The 23,055-nt window shown below is 39.8% G+C and overlaps 1 protein-coding gene across 1 annotated transcript; it reads left to right on the top strand.

Annotated features, from left to right (window-relative positions):
* Nucleotides 1-8,830: 8,830 nt before the first annotated feature.
* RIOK2 (RIO kinase 2) lies at nucleotides 8,831-22,771 on the top strand. The gene is made up of 10 exons (XM_054810756.1): nucleotides 8,831-8,965; nucleotides 9,777-9,915; nucleotides 10,817-10,933; nucleotides 11,890-12,065; nucleotides 13,515-13,603; nucleotides 17,107-17,298; nucleotides 17,706-17,798; nucleotides 18,736-19,272; nucleotides 20,228-20,324; nucleotides 21,885-22,771. The coding sequence occupies exons 1-10, from the start codon at nucleotides 8,900-8,902 to the stop codon at nucleotides 22,044-22,046; spliced, it is 1,668 nt and encodes a 555-aa protein (XP_054666731.1). The 5' UTR covers nucleotides 8,831-8,899; the 3' UTR covers nucleotides 22,047-22,771.
* The last annotated feature ends 284 nt before the right edge of the window (nucleotides 22,772-23,055 follow it).

Below are 23,055 nucleotides of genomic sequence, written 5' to 3'. Positions count from 1 at the left end.
AGGAACTTTAGTATTTCAAAACCACCATAGTGCACTCTCATTTCCAGTTAATGAACACTACTGTTTTGTACATCACATAAGAAAGAGCTTTGTATGTTTGACCAAAGTTTAGAACTTCTCTTTAAACTGAGGCCAACAAGTGTGTTCTGTGCTAACGATGGACACATACAGTCAGCATTAGGCTGCATCTTCGTTGACACAAAGCTATACAGTCTGTATTACCACTTCCATATAACACATGCCAGTTGATGTCATTTTTTTAGATTTGTTGATGTTAGTTTTTTAGATTTGTTGATGTCATTTTTTTAGATTTCAGTAAAGCTTTCAATACTGTCTCTCACAGTATCCTTCTAGACAAAATGTCCAGCATACAGTTTGACAAAAATATAGCGCGATAGGTGAGCAACTGGCTGATCGGTCAGGCCCAAAGAGTTATGGTAATGGGGTTACATGAGGCTGGCGGCCAGTCACTAGTGGGGTTCCCCAGGGCTCAATTTTAGGGCCAGTTCTTTTTAATGTTTTCATAAACCACTTGGATGTAGGACTAGAAGGTGTTGTGAGCAAGTTTGCAGATGACACCAAATTGGGAGGAGCTGTTCATTCCGTCAAGGGTGGAGAGGCCTTGCAGAGAGATCTGAATAGATTGGAGAACTGGGCAATCACCAACCGCGTGAGGTTTAATAAGGGCAAATGCTGGATTCTGCACCTGGGAAGGGGCAACCCTGGCTACACATACAGACTGGGCGATGAGACGCTGGAGATCAGCCATGTTGAAAGGGACTTGGGGGTCTTGGTCGACAGCAAGTTGAACATGAGTCAACAGTGTGCCCAGGCTGCCAGGAAGGCCAACCATGTCCTGGGGTGCATCAAGCACGGCATTGCTAGCTGTTCTAGGGAAGCAATTGTCCCACTCTACGCTGCACTGGTGCGGCCTCACCTTGAGTAGCGCATGCAGTTTTGGGCACCACAGCACAAAAAGGACATAAAACTATCGGAGAGTGTCCAAAGGAGGGCAACAAAGATGGTGAAGGGTCTAGAGGGGAAGATGTATGAGGAGAGGCTGAAGTCCCTTGGTTTGCTCAGCCTGGAGGAGACTGAGGGGAGACCTCATTGCGGCCTACAACTTCCTCACGACGGGGAGCGAAGGGGCAGGCGCTGATCTCCTCCCTCTGGTGACCAGTGATAGAACCCGAGGGAACAGAATGAAGCTGTGATGGGGAAAGTTTAGGATGGATATCAGGAAAAGGTTCTTCACTGAGAGGGTGGCTGGGCACTGGAACAGGCTCCCCAGGGAAGTGGTCACAGCACCGAGCTTGACTGAGTTCAAGAAGTGTCTGTATAACGCTCTCAGTCATATGATCTGATTCGGCTGGTCCTGTGTGGAGCCAGGAGCTGGACTCAATGATCCTTATGAGTCCCTTCCAACTCAGGATATTCTATGATTCTATGCCCAGTTTTTTAAGTCTCAAGCTGAGGATGGAACCTAGCTGAAGTCTTTTAGCAGCATAGATTCCCTGCTTTCTTTCTCAGAGGAAAGTCACTGCTTTTTGACATGCTTTCTATCTACTTCTTTTTTTTCCCCCTCCCTCATTATTTTCCCCCAACTTCAGGTTGACCTGTTTATTTCTGCCCATTCCTCTCTGTTGAGGATAGAGCCACTTCCATTGGTATAGCCTCTTATGAAGAACACAGCAAAAACAGACCTGAGTGACGTCCAACTAAAGAGCCCATGTAGAAAAATGGTGAAGATGTGGTTATGATACCCTGTATTCACCAGCTGGAGAAAATGAAAGACATTAGCCCAGTAATTCTAGAGCTAATCAGTCTTTGGTTAGGAAGAGCAAGACTACAATAACCCTCTGTTTTACACTACCTTCACAAACAAATGAATTGTCATGCTAGATGAAGTCTCTTATAGCATGTTTGTATATAAAGGTGTCTTAAAAAATAAAATACAAATGTTTGGGGTAAAAAGTAAGAATGATCAAAATGTACTTTATAGATACCACATAGATGTTTTATATGGATTACATTTTTATCAACCCAAGCACTTTATTTGTATTGGTTCAGAGTAACAGAGAACACAGGAATCAAAGATTTTGTTATTTTTCTTAAAATTTATCAACGATAAGTACATTTTCTTTTTAAATCTCCATTTTTCTGATACTATTTAGCTTATTTATTTTTAAAACGGAGTGTTGAAAAAAATAGCTCGCTCTTCTCTTCTTTGATGGAAGATAAACATAGTCATTCAGTTTCACTGTAATGGCCTAATTGTCTTCCACTGTTTGCTTTATTTTTCTTGGGACCAAAACACTTACTAGTTCACTTCCACACTTTTTGCTTCTGGCATATTTCAAATATTAAATTATTTATTTTTACTGAGGCTGATCGATTTTTTTCACCCAAGAGAAAGGCAAAGTATTCTTTCAAATGAGAAGTGAAAAAACACTTGCAAAACCAGAATTCCAAGCTGCAATTTTAAAAGACTACTCACTAAGATTTAGTCTACAGGCCTTCTTTTTATGTTTTTATATAGCTCAAAGCTGTAAGAGCACAAAGCTCTTCAAAGCTGAGCTGCTGAATGCCAAAAATACACTACTTTACCTAATATTGTAATACTGCCAAATATTTTCTGACCAGGTTCCAAATAAACCTCTGCTGTGCTTCTTGTTATTTCCTGCACTAGCACTAGCTAGAATTTGTAATTCTTCAAATGTATACTTAATTCCATCTGCTGCACTACTACTGTTTCTGAAGCTGTAGCTTTGGCTTCTCCACTGCAACATGCTTTCACAGTGACAGGCTAGGCTGGTCTGTGGATAGTGCCCTCACCAGGCTTTTAAACCACATGTAATAAAATTCAATTTGTACTGGACATCAGAATTAATAATGAAATCAATTCTGAACTTAGTATAAAGAAAGTTGGTATTTATGAATTCCAAAAGGAAGACCTTAAATCTTCTAATTCTTGCTGTTTTTTCATATTTTCCACTTGGAGTTTCTGAAATAAAACAAAAAGCTTTATTAATAAAGTAGTGCAAGTAACCAAAAATAAGCATTTGCTCAATATTAATGATCCATAATGGATTGATTCATAATTTATTGACTGATGATCTAATTAACCATAGAATATCCGGGGTATGTTACACAGAAGTGTTCAACATATACAGTACTTAGAATAAACAATTGAAATAGTATATACCATTCAAAGTAATCATATACACAAATGAGAAATTTGGAAGAAGCAAGATCATAGGGGTGAACACAAACATGAGACAGCATGAGAGCTCAAGAGAGACACCATCAGAGTGCAAGAAAGAGGGCAAGTGCTACAGCACGCAAAAGACTGAGCACGAGGGAGCAAGCATGGCCAAGCCAAAGCAAGAGAGCATGCAAGCATGACCGAGCCCACAGGAGCACACGGAAGACAGAGGGAGTAAAAGTGAAAGAGCTAGCGACCAAATGAGAAAGCAAGAGCATTGTCAAGACAGCAGAGAGAACAAGAGATGTAATAGGAAGATAGGGAAAGCATGACAGAGAATGCATGGGGAAAGGTGGGGCATGGAGGTGCACGCGAGAATGCATGAGCGTATGAAAGCGATAGTGCAAGAGTGCAACAGGGTGAGAAGTGTAACAGAGCACAAGAAAGGGAGGGAGACCAGAAGAGTGAGTTTGAGCATGAGAGCACCAGAGAACAAGCCCAAGAGTGCAGCACTGACAGCAAGAGAGTGCAACCAAGCTTGAGCACAAGAGTGACCACAGGAAAAAGCAAAGTGCACAAGCAACAGAAAACAACAGTAAAGAGTGAGAGACAGAGTGTGAGACAGGGAGTGTACAGAAGGGAGAGAGAGCGCCAGTGCAGCAGACACAGCAAGCAAGCAAGAGAGCATGCAAGTGTGCTTTAGCTCTTCTTTCAGTCAGCCCTTGAGGTGAGGCAGACACAACACAATCTCATCAAATTCTGGAAATCACTACAGAAGACCTACTGTAATGAACAGCTGTCCAAAGCTACATCAGATAAAGAATTAGTGAGTCCCCTGCACAAAATACTGCTAGGTAATTTACACATTACATGTTGAAGTCTAGCAAACCATATACCTTGAAGCCTTTCATATTTCCCATGCACTGAATAAAAATAAACCTTCTTGCAAAAGCCTTAGTAATTTCCATTTTTCTTGTCAATGAAAAGAAAGAAATAGGTTAAAATCCATCAAGAACATATAAGTTTCAGTCCAGAGGATGCCACCTGAAAGTCCAGAGATGCTATCTGTTGGCTTATCATTGCCTATTTAACAGCTAAAGAATTATAAATCATCATTATAAATTCTTGCTTTAAAAATAGGCAGTCAGAAAGACTAAATAAGGTGTGATTAAAATATCAAGTGTTTCAAACTATTATCTAAATGGTTAAAACCATACTATTGGTTATTAGAAGCATGCAGCTGAATGATCATTGTACTACTACTACATTTACTTGATGCTAAGGCCAAGTACATAAATTTCCCCAGTGTCTTCACAGAAAAACAAATGAACATCACAACTCAGAAAGCAGAACAGATGGAGACATCCCAATTTAGAGTTTGCTTAGATTTTACAGAAGTGTTGAAGGGGTTTTTTTGTTTTCAAACTTTTCATTACCCTGTTTAGCTAGAAATCAATTTTTAGTAACTTTTATATTGAGTAAGCAGTTTAGGGACTGGGGAAAAAAAAACCCAAATACCAAAAAATCATTTTATGTCACTACCCACAAAAGTCCAGCAGTGAAAGCCTGAAGAGAGGACACAAGGAGCAGACACATTTTCTTTGAGAATCCCAGGACAGGCAAGGACAGAGGTAGAAGTACTGTGTCAACATCTAGTACACAACGAAGGGAACAAGCAAGACAGCCCACAAGTCCTCAGCAGGATTAAACATGCATACAAGCACATTTTTATATGAGAACATATATATATACACACATATATGTGTACGTGCATGCATGTGTGCCAATATCTTTAATTTTTATATTTGGATATATAGACTATATTATAATATTTATATATATACTCACATTAGGAAAATTCACGGGATCCAATATGCCTAAATGTTCCCCAGCTGCATGATCAGCCCTCATATATTGCAGCGTTGGTATGGAAGGTAAAGATTCTTCATTTGGAGAACTTCTAACAAAACCAAAAGGCCCTAATGCACACGTTCTTGAGACTTTTCAAACAACCTGAAACACTTACTGCACACTAAGCTTTTTCACAGCACAGCAAAACTCTCTAGTAGCAATAGCACAGCTGTCAAGAAGAGCAACCAGCAACATCAATAATAACACAACATTCTTACCAAGCAAAGGAGAATATTTAAGACTGTAAAAATAGAGCCAGAAATTATTCCTTTAATGGAAACTGATTCACCTGCTCATCTACTGGACTCTAAATTGGAGAACAAAAATTTGGAGGAATATAGCACCTGCCTCTTTCACCAATTACTTGCCAGTGCTGAAGAACTGATTGAGGGGTTTGGGGTTATTAGATCAAGTATACAGCATGGCATACAGCTAGCCAAGTCCATAATACCTTGGGTGAATAACTGGCTGACAGGTCTGGCTCAAAGAGTTATAGTTAATGGGGTTGCATCAGGCTGCCAGCCAGTCACTAGTGGGGTTCACAGGGCTCAATTTTAGGACCAGTGCTCTTTAATGTTTTTATAAATTATCTGGACGCAGGAGTTGACCGTACATTAAGTTTGTCAATGATATCAAATTAGTTGTGGACTCCCTTGAGGGCAGAGAGGCCTTACAGAAAGATCTGGATAGACTACAGACCTGGGCAATCACTAACCATATGAAATTTAACAAGAGTAAGTGCCAGATTCTCCACATGAGAAGGTGTAATCCTAGTTACACATACAAATTGGGAGACAGGACGCTGGAGAGCAGCCCTGTAGAAAGAGATCTGGGGGCTTGGGGTGATGACAAGTTGAATATGAGTCAACAGTGTGCCCTGGCAGCCAAAAGGGCCAACCGTGTCCTGCAGTGTATCAAGCACAGCATAGCTAGCCAGTTGAGGGAGCTGATTGTCCCACTCTACACTGCACTGCTGCGGCCTCATCTTGTATACCGTGTGCCGTTTTGGGCACCCCAATACAAGAAGGGCATCAGACTATTACAGAGTGTCCAGAGGAGGGCAGCCATGATGGTGAAAGGTTTCGCGAGCAAGACTTAGGAGGAGCAACTGAGGTCACTTGGTTTGTTCAGCCGAGATGAGAAGAAAGAGAGAAGAGAGAGTGAGAGAGAGAAGAGAGAAGGCTGAGGAGTTACCTTATCACAGTCTACAACTTCCTCAAGACGGACAGTGGAAGGGGAGGTACTGATCTCTCTCTGCTGATGAGCGACAGGACACAAGGAAATGGAATGAAGCTGTGTCAGGGGAAGTTCAGATTGGACATTAGGAAAATGTTCTTCACTGAAAGGGTGGTTGGTCACTGGAACAGACTCCCCAGGGAAGTGGTCACGGCACCAAACCTGTCAGAGTTCAAGGAGTGTCTGGACGGTGCTCTTAGTCATATGATTTAGCTTTAGGTAGTGCTGCAGGGAGTTGGTCTCGATGATCCTTATTGTATGATTCTATGATTATCCAACTTAATCACATTACTCTTTTGTAAAAGTGCTACATATAAACCACATTTTCAACAAAGAATTTGAAGAAGAGTTCTACAACTGAATACACAAAATGCAACGCAACACAGTTCTACTGCATTAAGAGTACTACTTAGTCTATTGAAGATGCATGTTGTGGTTTTGCCCCAGCTGGCAGTTAAGCCCCACACAGCTGCTCACTCACTGCCCCTGCCTCCAGTGGGATGAGGGAGAGAATCAGAAGAATGAAAGTGAGAAAACTCATGAGTTGAGATAAAGACAGTTTAATAGGTAAAGGAAAAGCCGCATGGGCAAGGAAAATAAGATAAGGAATTCATCCACCACTTCCCATCGGCAGGCAGGTGTTCAGCCATCTCCAGGAAAGCAGGGGTCCACCATGCATAACTGTTTCTTGGGAAGACAAACACCATCACTTTGAAAAGTTTCCCCTTCCAGCCCTTTATATTGTGAGCATGATGTCATATGGTATGGACCAGCTCTTTCATCAGTTGGAATCAGCTGTCCTGTCTGTGTCCCCTCCCAGCTCCTTGTGCACCCCCAGCCTACTCACTGGTGGGGTGGTGTGAGAAGCAGAAAAGGCCTTGGCTCTGTGTAAGCACCGCTCAACAATAACAAAAACATCTCTACATTATCAACAGTTTTGAGCACCAATCCAAAATCCCCATACTAGCTACTATGAAGAAAATTAACTCTATCCCAGCCAAAACCAGCACACTGTGGGATGAGGCTGACCTACCTATTAAGACTTGTGAATGCACAACTGCTGTATAGAATTTCAACGCAACATATGCCATTCCTCCACAAAATCTTTCTTCCTCACTACTCAGAGAGCATTGTATCACCAGCTAGTGCACTACATGCATAAATTATTTCTGATCTTTATATATGGTCTCTACCTGTACTGCTGGCAACTTATTACAAGAAAAACAGACAAAAATACATAGATCTTGCTATCATTGTGAAAACTTTTCTCAAAGATACTTTATTAGTAAGTAACATCTTTCTGACTTGCCATGTCAGAAAGGTTTAAAAAGAAAAAAACACTAAAAACCCAAAACGACAACAAAAAAACCAAGGAGGGAGGCAGGGCACATTTTATAGCAATGTTTAACTTCTGAAAATTAAAAAAAAATAAGTATCAAGGATTTACTGCTTTAAGTCAACAGAAGGATACCCTTTTCACCAAAGACCTTGAGAAAGAATATGAAAAATGCAGTAGACAGAAAGCTCACCAGAAATATTTTCATCACAAGTAGTTATATTACAAAGTAATTGAGGAAAGGGTGTCTAATTTTTCATTACTGCTACAGAATAAAATTAACCTCTCACCACTGCAGCCTAATACAACGCAGAACAGTTACTAACAAAGCAGTAAAAGCATTTCATTTCCCAGTTAGTAAACGTGACTCCAGACTACAGCCTGTTCCTCAAAGGGGTTAGGGGAGGGGGGGGGGAAGAACCATCCTCACTTCCCCAGTAAATAGGTTTGGGATTTTTTTTGTCCCATCAGTATTTCTACTTCTTTCAGCCCTCCTATCACGTATGATTAAAAACCAAAAAGAATTCACAGAAGGCGCTCCACAGCGCAACACACGAGCGCTCCCTCGAACACCACGCCCCCCCCCCCCCCCATTCCCGCATACACTTCGCTCGCCGCGCAGAGCAAGCACAGCTGTGCGGCGCAGACGTAAAAAGAGCATCGAACCACACCCCTAGTGCATAGGCGCTGTACATCCCGGCTGTGCCCGAGTTGTGCGCAGGCGCAGCCGAGATTTGCGGCCGCCGGGAGGAGAGCGAGGCGCCCGGGGCTGGGGATGGTGGGAGTTCCTCTCGATAGCTCATGCTCGCTCCGAGCTGGTTGCTGTGCCGGCTTTCCCCAGAGTGGTGTTTCTTTTAAAGAGTGGGTCTTGAAAGACGCACACGCCACGCAACTAACACATTCGCAGTAGGGAGAGAGGTCAGGCCAAACGTCGGAACTTGTTCTGCTTCGATTTTCAGTCGGTAATGTCTCAGTGATAAAGCACACAAATATCCGGCCGACTACACGAATGTGTACACACCTGCCAGGACCCAAACGCAGCAACTTTCGGCTGGGGAGGAGCTTGCTGCGGCCCTGTGCGGAGTTCTGCGCATGCGTCGGAGTGGTGCTGTGGGCCTGGCGTGTTTCCGGACGGGCAGAGAGGCTACTCGTCCTCTTTTTCGGACTAAGCCGGCTTATTGCGCCGCTAGCGTGTACTAGAAGCACCGGTCATGGGGAAGTTGAACGTGGTGATGCTTCGGTACCTCTCCAGAGAACACTTCAGGGTCCTGACAGCGGTGAGCCGGTGGGGAGGCCTGGCTAGGGGGACAGGCGAGCGGGGGGATTTAGGAGAGGCCTGTTTAGCCTAGCTCTGCGCACGGAGTTCCACATTGCCGGTTAGCTAAGCAGGGTTGGGCGGGTTCCGTCCATGGATGGGAGACTGGATTGGTTGTGTCGCAAACGGCAGCGGAAGAAATGCTGCAGGGGAATGGGACCTGCTTCTGTTCTCGCTGCCTCCCCTAGGGTTCGATGTTGGTGTCTCACGGTGGGGAGGGCCGATCTTTCCTTCCGCCGGCCGCCTCGGAGAGATCGTTAGCGGCAGGGTGGTCGCTGCGGCTGCCCAGGTGGTTGCTGCCCCGTAGGGTACCACTTTCTCCACACGTACTGATTGCTTTTTCCACCCTGCCTAAGGAACAGCGACCAAAGGTTTACCGGTGTGTGACATGCTGCCTTGGCTAGTTGCTTGGTAAGCACAGACCACACCACTTGATCTGAGTGTACAGCAGGAGTACTAGTGGAAAAGCAAACTGAGCCATGGCTGTGTAAGTATGAGGAAGGAGTCTCATTTCAGAAATGTAGAACAGCTCCTTCATCCACCCTTGAGACAGATATCTAATTAGCCATTTATTTTCTGGCCACTACTGTAGAAGTTTCCATGCTGAATTATAGAAGAGATATCAAGGGGTAGCGATGCATATTAAAAGGTCTGCTTAAGTAAAGAAAAAAAAATTGCATCCATGAAAAGTGATTTTAGTCTCGAGCAGGATGTGATTGTATTTCATTGTTGAGCGCAGAGGCTAACAAATCTACTTTTATTTACTCTTTTAGGTGGAAATGGGCATGAAGAACCATGAAATAGTTCCTGCTAGCTTAATTGCTTCCATTGCCAGCCTTAAACATGGTGGCTGTAATAAAATTTTGAGAGAGTTGGTGAAGCACAAACTTCTAGCTTATGAACGAACTAAAAGTGAGTTTTACTTTTGTACTGGGCTCCCTCTCTCATTCTATCCCCAATGCCTCACAATGGTTCTTGCAGAAGTACCACAGCTTGGCACATAGGAGCATCCAGAGCACTTGCTAGCCTTACGTTCTTTAGGACCTACCCTGGGAATATGGTTTTGTGCAGCACCAAATGTTGTAGCTGTCTGCCGAGCTGCTGGTGATGAATAAATCATAAAGATGACAGGCAGAAAAGAGATGAACAGTTAACTTTCTTTTTTGTTCAGTCACCAAAGTCATGAAGAATAAAAGAATGATCAGTTACGACTGTATTCAGATGCATACAGGAATCAACCCAGTTACAGTCTTATAGCACACAAACCGGAGCAGACTGCAAAAGCCTTGTATGTTCCCCCCTGTCAGAAACAGCTAAAGCAGTTTTTATTCCCTGTCATATGACAAATAGTTGTGCAGGCCTTTCCCCATTTCCTTCAGCCTTTTAGTTGCATCTGGCTTTGCAAACATATTGTAGGAGTGTACAGGAAATTCCTATCCTTTTTTTCACAGTTCTTCAGAGCAATAAGGGTCACTCTAGATCATCACAACAATCCTAGATCCCTGCTGTGTCTCTTATATGTCTATCTTCCAAAATGCTGCTTAGATTTTCCCTGGCTATTTAAAGTACTGCTGTTGCCTCTATTAGAGAGGGGCTAACAGCGTGTCTGTCTTTTGCCAGGTTGTCAATTTTCATAAAACTTGCAGCAGTTTAAACATCTTTATACCCTTCTGTTAGATGGGCCTGATATTAGCCAATGGGTGAAATATTACTTGGTGTTGTATACTGTAAGCTGAAACAAGACTAAACTGAGACTTAAGTATAATGTATACATAACGAGGAATTAAATGTTTTGCATTTTATTCTTCCCTAGCTGTCCAGGGTTATCGGTTAACTAATGCAGGATATGATTACCTTGCTTTGAAAACTCTGTCTTCCCGACAAGTCATAAGTTCTGTTGGAAACCAGATGGGTGTTGGCAAAGAATCAGGTAATTAAAAAAAAACCCCACATTTTAATTTTTTTTTTTTTTTTAAGCAAGCACAACTGTAATGTTGCAAATATTTTGCTAGAAACTAGGTAGGTTTCCCTCTGGATAGGCACATCAGTTAATCTGTCAAACACCAGGATTTATGGGTCACTTGTTGAAATGCCGTGTGAGGCTTGTGGCTGCATTTGAATATTTCTTTACAAAAATGTCATTCTACTTTGACAGTTTTGTCTGATTCTTGGTTCATCACTTAAAAAGATACTTTGCAGGCAGATGCTGTTTGTCTCATGCTTTCTGAATAGTTTTGAACCATTTTTGCAAAAAGATAATTTCAACTTTTTCATCACACTTCAATATGAGATAGTAAAGTAAAACAGACTCAAAACTATTAGAGTACTATTGTAGTTCCTCTTACGTTCGTGAAGATGGTAATTTGATACAGCATGTAACGTGTAGTTGAAGAATGAGAAGGGGATTTTTGGGGGACAAGAGGTAGCAATGGCACATAGGCGGTTAACACCGTTTGAGTTAAGAGGCTGGTCCCTTGGGTTGTCTGTCCACTTAACAGAAAGAAGGCGGCTCTTCCAGAGTGCAGTTGAGAACACCAGCATCTGCTCTAAATTAGGATAGCTTATATTTGTTCTTTGCTGTGCAGATAGTCTGATGTTACCCTCAATATAGGTACTTTTAAGATCATCTGCTCTGAAAGACGTTTCAGATCACATCAGTATTTCTTCTAATGGAGTACCATGATGTCTTTAACAATAATTTCTTCTTGTTCAGATCTCTAATATACAATATGTAAATGTAGCTGTCTTTACTAACTGTAGTAGAACTTGCCATGCCAGAAATAGTAATTGTGAGAAGTAACAAACTTATCACTGCACCTTTTTGTCAGACACTAGCTTGTTAGATATCATTTATGTCTTAGATTTATGCCATTATGTGTCCTCTAGATATTTATATTGTTGCAAATGAAGAGGAGCAGAAGTTTGCATTGAAATTACATAGACTTGGAAGAACTTCCTTTCGCAGTCTGAAAAATAAACGTGACTACCACAAGCACAGACATAAAATGTCATGGCTTTATTTATCCCGGCTAGCAGCAATGAAGGAGTTTGCCTATATGAAGGTAGGTGGCCATTCACACAATATCAGCAATGGTGTAATAGACTGGAAGATACTTTTCAGACTGTCTTTTGATTACTTCCTATTTGCAGTGCTGGTAGGATTTACCCTTTGGTTTTTTACTAATGGACTTAAAGTATACATTTCAGAGAATTTCATATATGTTTTGTATACTTTCCAATGACGAAATGAAGCTTTGCCATGGAAGTCATGTGGAACACAAGCAGGTGTCATGAGAGAATTTCAGATGAAGGTTGTTATTTATGGATAGATAATTTATATATCACCAGTTCTGCTGTTTTTTTCTTTAAAATTTATTACATAAGCTTGCAAAAAACACCTTAAAAAGTAAGGAAATTTACAGTTACTTGTAAGAATTACTTTTTTTTAACTGCCCTTTTTTTTTTAAATGCATTTATTTATTTTTTTAATTTACCATGTTTTCAGTTCAAAAAAATGCAGATGTTATATAGTGATTAAAAGTTGATAGTGGGAAAACTCAATTATTTCTGAAAAAAGTTTTCCCTTTTCCTTTTGTGCTATTCAACAGTACTATATAAATTAAATATAATTTTATTGTTTCTTTTAAAAAACGTTGATAGGTTTCTGTCAGAGAGAGAAAGAACTATTACCATCATTTAGAACCTCTCTATTGGTTCAGTTGGTCTAATTGGGAAAGCATTTTGTGCTCAGGACTTGCAGGAATATAATCTTGGGGGGCAGTTTCCCTGAAAAGAGTTGGAGGAGGATTAATTGTGTGCTGAAAAGTGATAATAGTGTAATATTTAAGTAACAAAAGCTGTATTTATGTTGCTTTAACTCAGAACTCTATCTTAGAAAAAATCACTGTTAACAAGAGAATGAGTAAAAAGAGAATAAAGAAGTTGAGTGGATCAAGTGAATGACTAAATTTGTGTTAGAAAAGTCAAACAAGAAAGCTTCAAAATATTATTACCTACCTTTTGTCAATCTTTAATGTAGTGTAATGCTGGTTTTTAATATTTTCTCTTACAGCAACTAGGTATGGATTAACTAGTCAGGCAGAACTGTATTGGCAGCAACTTAGTGTGGATTTTTTTTCTAATGCCTGACACACTATTCACAGTTACCTGCTTTTGATTACTTGGGCTAACAGACTAGATATGATTCTGTCATTTTTCTGTTCTGTTGGGTTTTTTCTTCCAGTTGCACAATAATTAAACTGTAGACAGTATAGCACTGTGCTTAGTGTCTAACCTTAGTAATTTTATTTGTCTTTGCAGTGAAAGTTCAAATGGCTGTTATGCTGTCTTCCTTCTTAAGCATGTGATTTGATGTTTCCAGTTAGCATTTGAGTAATGTATGCTGCTTCCTCAGTAATATTCATTGCTTATCTTAGATGCGAGTTTGTCAATATATGTAATGTTTCCTTAACTAATTAATTTTAACTTTTCAATGTGTTGTCTCTTTCCAGGCTTTGCATGACAGAAAATTTCCTGTTCCAAAACCTGTAGACTACAACAGGCATGCAGTTGTTATGGAACTTATTGATGGCTACCCTTTGTAAGTACTGAAGCTTGAATTGTCTGTGTTGTAGAAACCCTAACAATGTTAGGTTCATTAATGTAATATGGTTAGGGTTTTTCCTTGTCATATGAGTGAATTCTGACTTCACCATGCTGAATAGTGCTCTCTAGCCCACACTCACTAGCATTCTACTTAATTATAGTCTTACTTCTCTTACCTCTTTATTCAGAGAAATTGGTTTTTTCTTAGTCCAAAGAAACTCGTGAGATAGACTGATTTTTTTTTTTTTAAGGAATACATTAAAAAATCAGAGTGACACAGGTTAGTACTGCAACTGTTTTCTACAGAGAAATTGCATATTCTGAATGTTATTGAATATATACAATATTGAATACTGTATCCTTCACATTCTGACCTCCAGTTCATGATCCCTGCTCTGGTAATTCAGGTGAGATTATAACTGAGTGTTTTAGAACTTCTGCTCTGTTTATATAGAATATCATGTGTAATCTAGTTTTGCTTCTTCAAGGTAGATTACTTTGCTTGAGTTGTTCAACATCTAGAAACATTACATATCATTGACATTTGTACATTGAGGGGTGGTTTGTTTTGTTTGCAGAGCAGAATGCAAAAGGCCTATATACTTGATATAATGCAGAATAACCTAGGTGCTTATCCAGAGATTTAAAATATCTAGTTCAAGAACAAACCAGTCCATGCTCTTGTATGGTAATCAAAATCTGATGTGGGCAGTTTAATCAAAAGGGAGTTAATCCCAAAGTGTAAAAGTTGAGGAGTGACATGTAAGAGACTGCATTATATTCTGTCTCCCCACCTTCATTTGTTAAATATTTCCACATCCATCATGTACGTGGAACACTTCAAGTTCCATGTGAACATCTGCAGTGGAAGTTCACTGTGCTTGCCCTGTTTTGTGATTCTAACATGAAGGAGATCAGCAGTGGATAAGAATTATTCAAATATGCGAAGATCAAAGAATCTCCAAATGGTTGAAGTTGGAAGGGACTTCTGGCAGTCATCTGGTCCAAACACCCTGCTCGAGCAGGGCCACCTAGAGCCTGTTGCCAGTTTTTCTATTGTCCGTTGCCTGAGTTGAAAAACTAGTGTGGAGTTGGTGACGTATAGTGAACGATTGTTATGCTATCTTTGACAAATAAAGGGTTATCCAAAGTTCCTGCCAAATTGGACTTAGTTTTTCCTAGTCTACCTACTTTATTTCATCTCACAGGATCACAGAGTGGTTGAGGTTGGAAGGGACCTCTGGAGGTCATCTGGTCTGACCTCCCTGTTTGAGCAGGGCCACCCAGAGATGGTTATCCAAGACCATATCCAGATGAATTTTTAATATCTCTACGGAGGCAGACTCCACAACTTCTTTGGGCAACCTGTGCCCAGTCACCCTCACAGTGGAAAAAGTGTTTCCTATGTTCAGTTTGTGCCCATTGACTCTTGTCCTGTCACTGGGCATCACTGAAAAAAGCCTGACTCTGTCCTCTTTGCACCCTCCCTTCAGGTATTGATATACATTGGTAAGATCACCTTTGAGCCTTCTCTTCTCCAGGCTGAACAGTACCAGCTCTCTGTCTTTTCACAGGAGAGATGCTCCAATCCCTTAATCATCTTGTGTCAAACTGGACACAGCACTGCAGGCATGCCGTCACCAGTGTTGAATAAAGGGGAAAGATAATCTCCCTTGACCTGCTGGCAATGCTTAGTCTAATGCAGCCGAGGATACAATTGGCCTTCTTTGCAGCAAGGGCACGCTGCTGGCTTGTGTTCAACTTGGTGTCTGTCAGGACCACCAGGTCATTTTCTGTCAAGCTGCTTTCCGGCTGGGTGACACCCAGTATGTACTGGTGCATGAGGTTGGTTGTCCCCAGGTGCCGGACTTTGCTCATTGAACTTCATGAGGTTCATGCTGGCCCATTTCTTCAGCCTGTCAAGGACCCTCTGGATGGCAGCATGACCCTCGGCATATCAGCCACTCTGTTTGGTGTCATCTGCAAACTCTGACCTATCATCCAGCTCATTAATGAAGATGTGAAACAAGACTGGAACTACTTTTGACCACTGAGATACACTGCTAGTCACTGACCTCCAACTAGACTTTGTGCCCAGCCATTCAGGCAGTTTTCAGTTCACCTCACAGTATGCACATCCACACTGTACATCAACAGCTTTCCTATGAGAGTCTTACTGAAGTCCAGGTGGATAATATCCACTGCTGTCCCCCATCTAGCAGGCCAATCACTTTGTCAGAGAAGTTTATTAGTTGGTCAAGCATGACTTCCCCTTGGCGAAGTTGACTACTATGGATGATTTTCTTGGCCTTAATGTGCCTCACAGTGGTTTCCAGGATTAGCTCGAGGTGAGGCTGACCAGTCTATGGTTCCCTGGGTCCTCCTTGCCCTTCTTGAAGATGGGAGTGACGTTTGCCTTTCTGCAGTCTTAAGGTACTTCTCTCAGTTGCCATGATTGACCAATGATTATCAACATCCCATCAGTGTCCATGGGCCAGATTTACTATTTATGTCCAGTTTGCTTAAGTATTCCCTGAACTGATGCTCTTCCATCCAGAAGAGGTCCAGCCCTTCCCCCTGGGACCTGGGATTCCTATCTCAGAAGGTACCAGTTAACATGACTCCAAAGAGCAAGTGGGACATTTTATGGTACAGACCTGTGTCTGCCACCAGTTAATTTTGGTACAAGTGTGAAAGTGTTCAACAGGAGCCTCTTACAGAGCTGCTAGACTTCCAGACTTCCACTGTTCATTCTTTGTACTGTACAAGTGATCCATTCTTATAATACTGTAGTGCTGCATTTGGACTAAAATATTTCACATAATAACTAAATGGTGACCACTTTCTGACAGTTTATGGTACAATTAGGTAACTGCCTTTTTACTTGGTTTGTTTCTAAAGAGAGGGTGATTTGTATTTTGCCACTTAAGGTACTTTGCTTTCTCAGATGTACATTCAGGAATGCTTTAAGCTTTTTTCTTTTTTTCTTTTCACTTAATCTAGAAAGTACATTTTTGTAAAAAAAAAAAGTCATGGGGCATTTGAATTTGCATACAGGAAGACCTAGTTCCTGCTGAGACCATAAGATTACCTGAAACAGGAGAGAAATAAAAATTTACGGATGCAGTATTTAAATAATGCATTATGATAATAATGCCTGATGGGAGACAATGAGCATAAGTTGAAATGAGATTTAGCCTGGATATAAGGAGAAATTTTTTGCCATTGAGGACAGTGAGGCAGTGGCACAGGGTGCCTGGGGAGGTAGCACAGTCTGTCTCCATGCCTTGAGTTTTTCAAGCCCCAGCTAGACAAAGCCCCGAGCAATGTGGGCTGATCTCAGAGTTGACTCAAGTTTGAGGAGGATATTGGACTAGAGACTTGAGATCCCTTTTAACTTGAATTACCCTGTCATTCTGTCAGATGTATTTCATATACTTTGTCTATATTTTTAAATAAAGTCTTTCAAGGTTCAGAATATTTTATTTTACTTTTCAGGTGCCAGGTGCGCCAAATGGAAGATCCTGCCTCTGTCTACAGTGAATTAATGGATCTAATTGTAAAACTTGCCAATCATGGTTTGATTCATGGTGATTTTAATGAATTTAATCTTATATTGGATAATGATGACCATGTCACTATGATTGATTTCCCTCAGATGATATCAGCCTCACACGCAAATGCGGAATGGTAGGTTCAAATTTAAAGATGTTCTCAAAGTAAATCTGGCAAGTGCTTACAACAGCAAATAGTCAACCATGATTTGTTTCCGTCAGACTGTTTCTGATTCTTTTTCTACCATTATTGTTATGCAGCACAAGTAACGTTCTAAACATAGTTTGATTTATGAATGAGTAGAAATGTCTCTTTAGGGTAATTATGTAATTAATTGCTTCTCAGAGAGAATGACATTGTTAAGAAATGCTTAGAAATAAACTGCATGCAGTTTGTCTCCTCAGCCTTTTGTCTTGGTATCACTAATAGAAATAATTTTCAGATAAAATCAGTAAAAGACAAGAAGTGCAGGGTAAAAGTTTGTCATTGCAGTAGACATTGTTACCTTGATTTTGTATTTGTACAATTCTCTATTTTTACAGGTATTTTGACAGAGATGTTAGCTGTATTAAGGAGTTCTTTAAGAAACGCTTCAGCTACGAGAGTGAGCTCTTCCCAACATTCAAAGACATCAGGTGCAAACTACCAGATAGGTTTCAGTTCTCCTAATTATCATATTTGTGTTGGTTTTGTGAGAAAACGGGTGCCTGTGAGAGACGCTTGTAGGAGAAATAAAAAACCCTATAGGTCCAACTATGCAATTTTAAATTATATTTATGTCATTCCTATTGTGTTTTCTTCAATCAGAGTTACTGTGTGTCCAAAAGCTAGAGTGTGCTTTAAAATCTGTTGCTGCCTCCTTTGTCTTTCTTCTTGCAGCTAAGGAAGAGAGATCAATCTGAAAGCCTGGTCCAAATGGTAGTTATCTAGGAAATGTAAACAGTAATGCAGAATCAGTTTCTTCCACTTCTCAAAGCCTATTTGACAGTTCTAGTATATTGAGGATTAATTTGTGTTTCAATTTTAAATTTATTTTTTAAATGCTAGTAAACGTGGTGGCTACCTCTTCAAACATTATTATGTTCAGGTTTTTTCCTAATGTCTCTTGTCCCTTTTGAAAAGTAAAATAATTTTTCACTTATTTTAAGACTTAAGGTGTTGCAATGAGAAGGGTTTTATTTCATTCTGAGCGCTTTTCCCAAAGGGCTACCACACTTTAATCAGTCTCTACGTGTCAGTGTACCCATTATTTTTCTGTTTGCTTAAACATAATTTGAGCTTAAAGCCAAATTGTATTCCTGCTAAAATAAAATATTTTCCTATACATCAGCAAACAAATATATACTGGTTATGGAGATGGACTAATTTTCTGTAGAAGTTTGCCTTTCTCAAATCACACAGCTCAGCACTGTCATGTGGTATTCTGTGTGTTTGAACAGAGTATATCCTCTTTGTTAATAGTATGGGTAATTATAGTCTAGTTTGATTAGTATTTTTAATCCAAAATGTAGTGTATTGGTGGCTTGATGATTCAGCATATTAAAAGAAAACATACTTTTACTTCTTTCACAGGAGAGAGTGTTCTCTTGATAGAGAGATTGCTGCCAGCGGCCATATAAAAGAAATGCAGGAAGATGGTGAACTGCTTTACCCACCAGGTTCTGATGAGGATGATAATACAACAGAGGCGTCAGAATTTGTAGAAGATGCTGAGAATAAGCTCAACTTCTTCAGCAAAGATAAAGAAAACAATGCAGACTTCATGTATGAAATGGGTGATTTCTATGAAAGCAAAACTGTTAACGACTTGACGTATAGTGATGGAGAGGCTGGTACAACTGACAGTAGTGAAAATACACAAAGGCTGAGTATGTCGAAGTTGTGTTCAGCCTTAGAAAAAGTTGAAGGGCAAGCTATGCTTTGTAAGTCTGGTGAAGAGGCAGAGTGTTCTGCAATTGCCTTTTCTGAGGGCAGAAGCATATCTGAAAATGCTGCTGAAGTCGAAAATCAGACAAGTCAAGAGGAGTGCTGTAATAATAGAGAGAATGGAGCCAAATGCCCTGGTCTGGTTGGCTTGTCAACTTTAAATGAGGAATTCAGGCATTACAGGTAAAGATTCATATTTACTATCTACAAGTGTGGTTCCTCCCCTCCCCCAAACAAGTGTAAATCTTTCAAGTAGCTCAAAAAGAACTACTCTTCAGCTACCATTGTTTAAGACTAAAAATTAAATTTATTTTTAAAACATTGCAGTGAATATCTTTCCTGTTGGTCTGAGGATAAGGTAGCCTGTTGATTGGTTCTACATACGTGATGCTTCTTATGTAATGTGTAACAGATCAGTTGTCCAGCTGCGTAGTAGTATCTAATGAGAATACAGGTCTTAGTCCAACCTATTTCCTATGGTGGAATTTTTTCCCCTTTTTCTTTTAGTTAATGTTGGTAGTGAGAGAGTTCTCAATATTAAAATACTGCTTCTAAATAACTTACTCATGAAAGTTTGTAGTTTGAATGCTGTCTCAAAGCCAAATTATTCTGCTGCTCACTCGGCTGAAGTTAGTAAGAACAAGCTCCTTGGAATTTATTATTCAAATATATTGTACTTTGTGTTATTCTAGCTTTTAATTCCTTTCCTGACATACTTAGAAATTCCTGCTTGCTTTCAGGCTAGCCCCTTGTACATGAAATTCTGACTCTGAGTTTGCCAGCCTACCATGTACCTGGATGCATATACCAAGTCACACTTCCTCGCTTGCTTTTGCTTTTTACTGAAATGACTCAAGACATTGTGCAGAATCTGAAATACTTTTTTTTAGTGTTCTGAAACTTCGTTGCATACGGTTGGTGTACATGTGGCTATTGTGTAACAAATTCTTCCTTCATACAATGCCTGTTTTGAACAGCTAGTGTTAATATTTAAAATGTAAATGTTCTGTAGTACTTGCATGTTCTGTTGGGAATTTTCAGATTATATCTCAAAAAGTTAAGACTAAAATGTGATGCTTATAAAGGCGAAGGATGTTAATCTTGCTAGTGGAATAAAACGTTGATTTATGTATTTTAGAAATGAAGAGAGTATCGTTCATGTTGCTGAGCACAGAACAAGGACTAAAAGTATCACATCAGTCAGAAGCGTTGGGAGCTGTTCAACCATTCCAGCCGTAAATATTGTTATGTTATTATCTAGTTTCCTCTCAGACCACGTTATATTGTGCATAGCTGTTAGTACGTATTTGTAAAAATGTTACCTAGCGTTAATTATTTTTAGAGAGACTGTTACCATGTTCCTCTCTGATTTGCATTTCCATGCCCACAGAAAAATAGGACTGATACTTCTGTAATTGTTCACAGGGAATGATTTCCAGCACTTTCCTTCATGTATTGCTCTTTCACCAAAGCTATAGATCAGCATTAACAACTCTGATTTAGCCAATAACTGGCTAATATGTGTTAATACACTAACGTATAATCAGTTCATTCATTTCTGTTGCTAGCTACAATTAATAAGATATACAAGTATGCACTCAATATCAGTGCAGCAGCTTGAGCTGGGATCATTTTCCAAATGACAAAATCACTGCCACAATCTACTAAACCATAGCTTCATTTTTATTATGGATAGCTATTGCCATCATAATGGAGGGCAGAAGTCAGAAAGAAAACTTAGGTGTAACTAACAGATTAAATTTCGTAAAACTGCTGCAGATTTATGGAAATAACAGTTGCTGTTGCTGTTTCAGTACTTATGCTGTAGAGGCGTGAGACAGTCCTGACCTTGTGAATCTTAATAGGAGCGTGCCTTACAACAGGGGAAAACTGGAGGAAGAACTGTAAATCACTCCTGACTCCCCCTCTTTTTTAGCCAGACTTGTGGTAAAGAGTTTTTGTTTTCCATTAGAATCATATTCAGATCTTTGTAATCCAAACTTTAGAAAAAACAAGGTGCTAAAAAAATAGGCACAAACCAAATAATTACTGCAGGATGTGAGATGTTGTGTTAGTCCTTTTTTTAAAAGAAAACTTTAAAGATGTTTGTCAAATCTTCAATTATAGAATATTACCAGCTTTTATATTTTTGTAGAAGGCATGTGTTTTGCACTGAGAGGTGCTGGTCCTTTATAATCCCTGTAAGAAAGTGACTTAAACTCTGTAAGGTATGATATAAAATACTGTTTATTAGAGCTAAGACTGAGAATAGCATAGTAATACCTTCTTTAGGTGCTGGAGGCCCTGAGGATTTAGCCTTGAACAGCACTCCAACACATACGCAGCATGCTGTGCAAACCTTGTCCAGAGCAGAGTATCTCTCTTTTCAATCAGTCCAGCTAATTTATTATTTTCTTACAAGGAAACAACACTGTTCCTAATTTCTACAGTCAAGCTGAAATGATGTTCACATGACAACTTCTTGCTGCACTTTTAGGTGAAGACAGGGCCACACAGGAGGCCTAATTGCCAGTACTGAGCGGGAGCTGGCTTAGTTTATCCTACTGCCAATGTATCTGTGCAGTGTGACACAGGCCTGAAGGCCACCCTGTACACGCAACTTTGTGCAACACAGCACAGACCTGAGCTTACTCATGGTAGCCGTTGTGTGGATCACTTCTCAATGTACAGAGGTCTTCTGGTTAGGATCATGCATGAAAATACACTGTTGTTGTGCCATGTCTCAGTACTAAATGATCTTCAAAAAGTTCTGATACTGAATTGTTTATTTCTAGGAACTGGTGAAACAGAAGATAAAACGTCATCTGACCAAACATCAAAAGTCTGCTCTGAGGCAACGACTGCAAAAAGGAGAGGCAAATATTTATACCAAACAACGTCGAGAAAATATGCACAACATAAAGTCAAGCTTGGATGCAGCTAGTTTCTGGGGATGATTTATTAAAGCTCCTGTAGAACATGAGAAAACTCATCATGTATAGAGTTGAAAGAATTATGCTAATAACTAATAATCCTTTTCTATAATGGATCAATCTCTTCCAACAACCAGATGTTTTTCTGGAAGTTAATAAACACATTCTGGTTCCTGTGATTTTGGTTGGGGGATTTTGTTTTGTGTTTCTGGTTAAAACTGTTGACTATAAATTAAATTAGAAGTACCAGCTAAGATCGTTTAACTGCAGTAATTTCCAACAGTATCTTGTTGTAAATCAGTTGTACTGTGTTTGTTTAGATTATCAATCTTGTATTGTGCAGAGGATTGCTCTTAAGAGGGAAGGAAAGGAAATTTTGAAAACCAATTTTTGCAAAGACATGAGATTTAAATTTAAAATGTTGCCCTCATGTTATAAACAGGTATTTTTTTGTTTAATTAAAAATCACAAATATGAACCTGATAGCAGTTAGCATTCATAAGATTTCTTTTGTACGTGTACAAACATGAGCAATCTGTATGATGAATTTGCATTCTTTGAAGCCAGCAATTCTCATTTATGTTTTTCCTTCACTCCAAGATCTTGGATATAAATCTTGCCCAGAAGAATATGTAGTAATAGCAGAGTTGTACAGACCTGGAAAGGACTAAGATTTTAATGTGCCTGCACAGTTACCAATAAATTGAATTCCTTTATACCTAATAAATAAAATGATGAGGATTCTGGAACTTCTCTTTTCAAAAATATTACCATGACTTTTACTATGCTATTTCCTTGCAGTCTGAAGACCTGGAAGAAAAACAAGTATATTGATTTTTTTATTATTTTAGGATATGTGTAGTAATAAAATTAAATGGTGTTTATGTTTAAAAACACCTAATCAACTTAAGGAGAGAAGTGTTTGTGAACACTGAAGCTACTGCAGCAAGAAAGAGCAGTTAAAATTTTTCTTTGTTCTTTTCTTAATCTTCTAGCTACTACATCTGTGCTTCAAATGTGAGGTGGAGCCTTT

This window comes from Grus americana, chromosome Z, assembly GCF_028858705.1.
Source record: "Grus americana isolate bGruAme1 chromosome Z, bGruAme1.mat, whole genome shotgun sequence".
Lineage (NCBI taxonomy): Eukaryota > Metazoa > Chordata > Aves > Gruiformes > Gruidae > Grus > Grus americana.
Note: the sequence above shows the minus strand (reverse complement) of the source record. Positions and strands in the feature narration are given on the sequence as shown.

Bases quoted from the DNA above. Each gene is read 5' to 3' on its own strand.
- RIOK2 (XM_054810756.1), top strand. From the start codon at position 8,900: ATGGGGAAGTTGAACGTGGTGATGCTTCGGTACCTCTCCAGAGAACAC. The intron at 8,966-9,776 runs GTGAGCCGGTGG...TTACTCTTTTAG, and splicing joins ACTTCAGGGTCCTGACAGCG to GTGGAAATGGGCATGAAGAA. The intron at 17,799-18,735 runs GTGCAAACTACC...CTTCTTTCACAG, and splicing joins CCAACATTCAAAGACATCAG to GAGAGAGTGTTCTCTTGATA.